We start from the raw sequence: 8,713 nt of genomic DNA on the forward strand, positions 1-8,713 counted from the left end.
TGACGACATTCAAGCCACGGACCATCTTTATCCAATCGACAGTGTCTGAAGAACTGTGTATTCCGCGAGCACACGAAACATGGCAAAGTTAACCTGTGCCTGTCGACTCTCGTCGATTCCAGGGTGACCACTTTCTATTTCGTCGTCGTGTAGCTGCAACGCGCACACAAAGGAACACCAGCACAAAGCACCAGCAGGACTTTCGGGGGCGAGCTTTCGACTTCTCGGAACGAGCGAACGAAAAATGGCCCACACGAAGAACCGACCCTTCCGACACACGACAGCCTTGTTTTAAACTGCAGAGAGTGCACCACGTTGGGAAATGCTTCTTGTTCCTCAGGTTTTTGCGTCCGGATGGTGCGGACAGCTCCTGGAATATTTCCTTCTTTCTTCCCTGGTGTGCGCACAGGTGTGCTGCAGTTCAAAAGGCAAGGCTCTCTCGCTCTCCCTTTTCACTGCCTTCTTCAATAGCTCGCACGCAGTCTCTCTTTCGCTCCGTGCCTTCCCTATCCACAATGATGCCCCTAGGAGTGTATGGGTGTGTTTGTTGGTCTTGAAAGGACCAACGTGCATGCGTGTATAGAAGCGCGTCTGTGCGTCTGTGCCGCTGCAATGTGAAATACTGCGGCTCTTTTTAAAAGCTCGCCGTACACGCAGTGATAAGATCGTCAGTCGACACACACCACAACACAGCGCTTTCTTTTCAGTTATTTTCAGTTCTCTCTCACTCTCTTTCTCCTATGTTTATCTCCCACTGGTGCTCTTTCTTTCTGTCTACGGATCTCTATATGCCTTACTTTCACTGGCTAGACCCTTTTCGGCTGGTTAACCGAATTCTACTGCCATCTACTTCTTAAGCAGGCCTGGCACGCACACCAGTGCACACAACTAGGCACTGGTCACCAGCGCCAGGAATCATCAGGCTTTGGCCCGCTGACAAACCGCGAGACAAACAACAAAGAACAAAATAGAAATGATACAACGAGAGAACGAGAGAAAGAAGAAAAGAGATAGAGAAATAACGAGAGAGAGAGAGAGAGAGAGAGAGAGACAGCACCCAGAAGAGGAATGCGCGCACTTATAGTAAATCTGTGCACTATTCTTCATGTTTTCTACACCTCGTTTGGTTGCTTTGCTGCTGGTGATGGTTACACTTGGTTCTTCTGTACCTATCTCTCTCTCTCCTTCCAACAAATCTTCGTATTACTTCGCAAGCACACGCAAACGTTGTGCACGAGAAGAAGCCTTCGGTTCTCCCTCATTTACAGGGGTTTCCTGTTTTGTCTCGGACACCTAAAACAATCAGACAGCATGAGCCAGGTATTGTAGCATTGTAAACAAACTGTCCCTAATTTTTCGGCAACTGTTTGTGGTAGTTTGTGCAAGTGCAAAAAAAAATTATGGAAAACCCTTTCTGCTCGCTTACAATCTTTACGTACACGCACACGATCCAACTGGACTCTGTTTAAGAGATTGTGTAAAATGGTTTATCACACAGCCATAGTGGCGCGCGCGCACGAGATGGAATGAAAGAGAGAAAAAGAGAGAGAGAGGAAGAAAGAGAGTAAAAGAAAGGAGTGAAAGAGAGCGGGGTTCGAAAAACACGCGAAACAGATGAAAGAGAACAGTTGTCTCGGGCTCACTCTGGACAGGACTTGGGGGGGGCTTCGACGGAGAAGAGCAAGATTTAATTTGTTCACCGGAAATTGGCCGCAACCACTGTGTCCTCGCGGAAGGACTGCTCGCTTACAGAGCGCGCAGCCACTTTTCGAATTCGTGGTGTTGTGATTTTGGCAGGATTTTTCCAGGATTGTGACCTGGCAGGATTTTTCCTCCTCTTGATGCCAGTGTGGTGCCATGTAATGCAAATGAAGTAACCCCGGGGAACCGGAAGACTTGGAAAAGTGGCGCAATGTTAAACAAAAAATGAAAAAAAAAATTCATTCAATTGTCTCACCGATTTCGGATTGAATAGTAATTGCTTAACTGGATGAATGGACTCACTAAAAATATAAGTGTCAAAATATTAAATAAACAAAATAAATACTCATGCGTGCTTGGCCAGATACAGCTACCATCCGTAGAAGGATGCCTCTAGACGCGTTGTTTTAACTGTTGTACAGGGTGCTTGATGACCCAGGATGAGACTGTATAGAATTCACCCCAGAGGGCTGACCTACCCACTAAACCACTCACCTACATTCTCCCCATTCCATCCCTTCTGGGACTAATGTTTCCAGCTTCCCCGAAGGGGCCACTAACGCTGCAGGCGCATAAAGTTACGGGTTAACCTCTTCACGTTTCCGCGCTAGTCAGCGTCCATGGTCTGAGATAAGGCGGTACGTCCAGCGTTGCCAATGCCCGGTATTCCGTAGTCCACGCAGCACTCGCTGTCATTCTTGATGAGAATCTCCCACCGTTGGTGACAGTAGTGCCAACAACATTTAAATACTGGGTCTAGCAAAACCCCTGTGACCGTTTAGGAGGGTCTGGACCGTGGTCTGCTCGTCTCATGACATAACTAGCCCAGCGGAGACTAGCCTGGCGAGACGTATGCGCTGCACGACCGTGAGATCGTCGTACGTAGCTCACTGTTGATGATTCTTGAGATGATCATATCAGTACCATCTCAAGAACAGAACCGAGGCCTTCTGCTTTGAAAAAGATATGAATGTTAACGGTCAGAAGGTTTGTCGATACGGGTCTGAAGCAGGATCGGTACGAAGCCATTGCTGCTGTGGACAACGGCAGAGAACAGAATCTTTACTGTTGGCACACGGTTTGCAAAGGAACGTCGAAACAAATCTAGCTTCAGACAGCTGGGCCTCGATAGATGTGTCAAAATGACATGAAAATTCCATGTATTTTTGTTTTGTATGTCCTTCTCTGGCTGTGTATTTATTCAAAACGTTTTCAATTTCCTCGAAACAACGAGGACCAAAAAAACCATCTAGATCGAAGCGTTTCCGGAATTCAGATCCACCAGCTGTTCGCCAACAAATCCTGGCGTTTTTGACGGATTGTTTAGTATAGTACTCCTTGTTGACAGTCGTACCTTCTGGCAAGAATTCGCCATGTGCCACACCGTGATAATCCGTGCAAACCGTGAGCAATGCCTGCTTTTTCGACTGAACACGACGTGGTCGTGGATTTGGCTATTTTTTATGTTTTCCTCAAGGCTTCGCAGTTGCCAAAACACTTTCCAAATCGTTTTTAACACAAACTTACTCATTACTGCTTATTCAAATTCATTTTTGAGAATCCTCCAAAATCGTCAACGGTCAGTGGTGTTGGTGTTGGAAGCGTTTGTTTACATCGACCAAAAGCTAAACCTGCAAACATTGGCCCCTTGGAGTACATTGCACCCTTAGAGAAAGGAAGGTGGTATTCTGGACATCACCATCCAACTGCGTGGCGATGGCTGTCAGTATCATGTCGGTACAGAAAAAAAAAACTGGAGCCCTACAAAACGACAGCGCATGTATTACACATCGAGCGGTGGGGGGTGGGTGTGGGGCGGTTGTCGTTCAATTGCTAATTAACAACTAGAGAAGCCACGACAAAGTATCGTCTGGATTTCATGTACAAAAGGTCCGACAGTACTAGTAGCTAACACTATAAAAAACATATGACCTCGCGAAGAATTACGGCTGACAAAGGTTGACAGCAAATGTTGTTTAATGACGAAAGTAGGCGAGCTTCGAGCATTGCTTCCAGAAGAGGATTGTTGTGAAGGGCAGCCCAGCAAGAGATGCCAAGGGTTGCCATTTTCCATACTGAACACATCTCGGCTCACCGATTTACCACTACCTAAATGACCTCGGGGCCCTCTGTTTAAGGCACATCCAATGGCCGCGGACAAATGAGAGGTTCAGCCCAAGGAATCATATGTATTCACAATTTGCACCTTCTCCAGATATCTGACACTAAATGTTGTGTTCTGTGATCGCTTCTTCTTTTCCGTTCAACTATCTCTTTCCGTCCCCACCAACTTGCATCTCTTTCGCGTTCACGCTCCTCCGCTCAGTGCTATGTCTCGTTCGTGATTTCAGCGTAGGCGCTAAATGAGCACAAATCATCAACCGTGCTCTCATCTTCGGCCATCTTGTAGCCACCAGCGTTGGAAGCTGCGTGGTGGCCAATAGCACTACTTCTGTTGTGTTGGCCTACAGGAGCCGAAGGATCACATACTGCGAACGCGGTGGGTCGCGTTTTTTTCTTTCCCCCGTCGTACGGCCAAAAATCCCGTGCTGCAACACGCACACGCACACATGCACGCTTTTTTCTCGTTTTTCAGGCCACTCACCTCACCTCGGGCTGGCGCTGGCGATGGCGCTGGTGTTCGCGTTGTTGAAAGGTGTTTCCCGATGCTGTGTGTGCGATGGGATTTTCTTTGACCGTTTCTCAGTTGAGCAGCACCACTGGTCCCGATCGACCAACAACACTCTGGTAGAATGCTACCGAAAACACACTGCAAACGATCAACGCACGAGGCGATAAAGAGCCCAAATCCAGTGACCAGGCCTGCAGCAGTCCGCGACTAGACAAAGCTGGTGGGTTCAATGGGCCCACGGGTCCACCGTTCGCTGTACATGTTGCTACTGCGGCTGCATTGGTGCTCCATATAATAACGCACACTTAGAACGACCGATCATTCAACCAATCAGAGGGCAGGCGTTTGACACATTCTGGCGCTTCAACCAATCAGAGCGCCGTATGACGTTAGATTCAACCAATTACAGCGCTGCACTCAACGAGCATTCTAGCATACGAGCCTAGACACAGCATATTCAGCATATTACGCTTATTCAGCATAATTCATGCATGTTTGACCAGAACGTTCAACCCTCTTCTTTGACAGTTTGGCGAACAACTGATGTAACCGGAGTTGCTGTTATAACGGCTCTGTGGCAGAAAAATGCATAGTGCCTTGTAATTTTTAATTTATCAAAACATTGATATAATGTTATTTTTAAGCCCTCAAACCCGTTGCTAGTACCGTGAACTATGCCGTGTAAACTGGCCATGCTGCCTTGCTGCCGTAGGTCAGTTACAGTCAGAAGCTAAGGACAAGTGTACGAGGTGTGTTCAAAAAGTATCGCGACATTTGAATTTTCGCGGGTTCATTTAGTTTGTGGCGTTAAACTGCTACTCATGTCACTCACTGATGGTGACAAGTTCGGCCATTTTTGTTTGTTGCGAATTACGAACAACTTGCAGAGGTAATATTCCTTATTGACCCCTCTATCCTTTGGCCACAACTCATGATGGACCACGATCGTTGCAATTGAAGAAAAACTGTAAGCAAAAACCTTCGCATTCGATCAAACTTAGCTCTTCGTCGTCGTTCACATCTTCTCGGCACTCTCGGGAGAACATTTTGAACCATCGATAAACGCTGCTTCGGGTCCAAATAGTGTCACCATAAGCCACCGTCAACATTTTGAATGCGTTCGTGCTCTTAATTTCGTTTTTCACACAAAAGGCTCGTGTTCGAGTTGTTCGAGTGAAGTGAAAATGTTCGAGTGAACACAGCAACAATGAAAGCAGAGTAAGAGATGAACACAAATGAACGTTCGAGTTTCGTAATAGGGCCCAAAATTTGATCAAGATTCTTTGTCATCCATTTTTTAGAGCGGAGAAAAATCGATAATAAACCAAACAGCTGTCAAAAATTGACTGATTGCTCGAAATGGCCGAACTAATTGAGTAGCAATTTAACGTCACAAAAACATTCGTACGTAGCCCGCGGAAATTTAAATGTCGTGATACTTTTCGAACAAACCTTGTACGTTTCCAAAACTCACGCACACTACACAAGGTTTATGAAAACGACGGTTGTTTTAATTGCATCAAAGATTGTGGGCGTAAGGAATCAAGTTGAAAACGAATTTACAGACGGATATTTTCCCCATAAATTTTCTTCTATCCGCCGAAGCTGTTCAACTAACGTTCAATCGGAAGAGAAAGTCCCCGTCTGTGCATGACATCCGACTTTTTAAAGATTTCTGAACCTAAATAAGCCTATGTAGAAAAAAATATTGTATCCTACCATCGGCAAGCTTTGAAACCTGTCTTACTCTGGGCAATAGTGCTCTGTACTGTTGAATTAGTGTTGAAACTTAACCACTACATTGATAAAGAGTGAAACGTTTCTCTTATGTTTCATGTATCAAATCAACATTCAGAAGCAAATAACAAAGGAATTATAATCTAGGAAAAAGATAGCAACTGTACACATATTGTTACATATCATAACATTATTAATGGCGATACAACAAATGGCGATGAGTATCCTCAGAAAGCTGTGAGAACCACAAACGGCTGAGTTACTCCGCCATTGAAAAACCGACCGTCATCGAAGCCAATTTACCGATCGGACAGTGGCAGATCCATTGTTTGAACAACAAATAAGCGTTATTGGACAATGTGAACTGCCATTAGCTGTTGTCCAATCATTTATCATTCAACCAGTATAAACCATCAAATCAATAAATAAAATATCAGTGTACCGCGTTTAGACGTATCCTTTGTTAAGATGCATCGCATTGAACGATTCCAGCTCTCGAATAGTTACCAGCAAGGAACAAACCGCTTACATCACTTGGTCAGTCGCGATACATTTTGACAGTACGGAGCTCACTGCGTAGATTGTTTTTGTTATTATCATATGAGAGATTTTGAGCTTGTCTTTTTCATTTTGTACTGAGTGCTTAAAATTCTGCATCGATTCAATGTGTTTGTGGTTTGACCGTCGCGATGAGCGTCTGATGGCTTGGAGTGCGAGAAGTTCATATGTTTGCGGCGTGGTCTCATTTTGTTGGTAATCTAAAGCATTTAATCGAACCGGCTTGCAATGGTAGTTTGTGACGCAACGTTTTGGTTATAAAAATAGACGTTCGAATTAATTGTATCTTCACGATGGAAATATTTTCCCATCCACTTGTATCCAGCAGAGTTCCTCATGACTCATGATGCGTCGTCATCGCTGTGATCAGTTCTTCCACTTCCTTTGGCGATGGTGACGAAGACTTTCGCCGCGTCGTAGATACGGGGCGCTACGCCGCCATTCATGCTTTACAGCCATCATCCCAGTGTGATAAATTGTGCATTCCATTCTACAATAATTTACACAAAATTGATCAAGCAGGTCTTCGCGGTAAGTTACAGTGCTGCTGCTCGACTGAACGTTGTTTATGGAACATAATCTGTGCTGGTGTTTTCTTTTAGCTTACACCCACTACCTGAAGGCTTTTGTCGGCAAATTTTACGGTCTTTGTTATTTTTAATACTGTTTGCTCTCCACGGGACATCATGACAAACGGGTCAACGTTGGCGACGTGTTTCGCCCACTTCCTGCTAGCGATCGTCACGGGCTGGTCGTTGAAGCATATTGCTTCCACAGGTAGTGCCCCGTTCGTGCTAGTTTTGCTCTTGCTCATACTAGCGCACTGCTTGCTCGGCATACTGCGGTTCACTCATCCTCAACCGCATCCAATTCTGCGCAAAATGTACGATCGATGTGTGTTGCTGGTTAAGGTATGTTCGCTGCCTCTTTTGAATATTCAGCTGTTCCCACAACATGAACCTGCCGGTGGTCACGTTTCGGTTCTTACCAATCACCACTACCTTACGACTGCTTTTCTCGGTTCGGCCCTGATCGCTTTCCTGTTCGGTTGCATATTTAGTGAGCTAAGTAAACGCCACTTGGGCGATTACGTCGCTACCGGTATGCTGCTGTTCAATGCGATTGCCCTTGCCATTATCTCGACCTTAACCACCAACTATTGGGGTATAGGATTAGTGTTATCGAGCGTTACGAAACACTTCACACTGCAACGGCTGGCAGACCATTTCAATGTACCCTTTATCGACCTGTACACATATGGGTTAATATTTTATGAAATCTTTACCGTGAACGCCGTGATACATTCGCATCACTATCCCACATACTCAATGATACAGTGACTCGAGGTCGAACTGGTCTGCCAAAGCATTTCCAGATTATTCAATCGTACCCATTTTCCTTGTGGTGACAAAAATTAGGGAGAAAGAACTGATTACAACCGAGCTATTGTGTAAACCGGTTTGGTGCCCCCTTAGAACCTTAGTAGAAAGTCGGATGGATATGGGAGCCTTAATGATAGACATGTTGACAATGGATCGCTAGAACTTTTATACGCAAACTTTTTATTATATACAACAAAGCCAACATACAAAGTTATTAAGCGTACAGAAAATGCTACCAGACACGAATGTTTCTCCGTGTGAAATAACGGTTTACTTGAATTTGAGCGTGTATATACAACAAATTCAGCATTGCTGTACTGTTGCAACCGTTACATTTGTACTTTTGATAGATGTTACTTGAATATACAAACATATATTTTTATACCTACTTAAATGTTTGGCGTTTTTTATTTTGTGTTGAATGTTTTGTTTTGCAGCGTGTGTCGCAACCGTGTGCACCAATAACTAATCCGAAAAAAGAATGCTACTTTGTTGGACGTGACCATGCCACGCTACACGGAACGGCATGCTAGTGCACTAGTTGGCGGTTACTAGCAGCGCGCGGTTAAAGAACGCAGCGCGATCGGGAGCTCCGCGGCAGGGCTCTCACGCTGGCGATTCAGCACAGCAATCCCCGTCGTGCAGCGGCGGAATTTGCTGAATTGTCGTCTGGTATACTGTACATTCTTTTACTTTTTCTCAA

At 45.2% G+C, this 8,713-nt stretch overlaps 1 protein-coding gene across 3 annotated transcripts; it reads left to right on the forward strand.

Moving 5' to 3' along the window:
- The first annotated feature begins 6,752 nt into the window (after positions 1 to 6,752).
- On the forward strand, positions 6,753 to 8,335 carry LOC131213661 (uncharacterized). 3 transcript variants are annotated; one of them, XM_058207749.1, is made up of 3 exons: positions 6,753 to 6,859; positions 6,954 to 7,159; positions 7,231 to 8,335. In XM_058207749.1, the coding sequence occupies exon 3, from the start codon at positions 7,315 to 7,317 to the stop codon at positions 7,966 to 7,968; it is 654 nt and encodes a 217-aa protein (XP_058063732.1). In that variant the 5' UTR covers positions 6,753 to 6,859; positions 6,954 to 7,159; positions 7,231 to 7,314; the 3' UTR covers positions 7,969 to 8,335. The 3 variants fall into 3 exon arrangements, with proteins under 3 accessions (XP_058063732.1, XP_058063731.1, XP_058063733.1); XM_058207748.1 differs by having other exon boundaries at positions 6,758 to 6,859; positions 6,957 to 7,159; XM_058207750.1 differs by lacking the exon at positions 6,753 to 6,859 and having other exon boundaries at positions 6,941 to 7,159.
- Positions 8,336 to 8,713: the final 378 nt, after the last annotated feature.

This window comes from Anopheles bellator, chromosome X (assembly GCF_943735745.2).
Source record: "Anopheles bellator chromosome X, idAnoBellAS_SP24_06.2, whole genome shotgun sequence".
Classification (NCBI taxonomy): Eukaryota; Metazoa; Arthropoda; class Insecta; order Diptera; family Culicidae; genus Anopheles; species Anopheles bellator.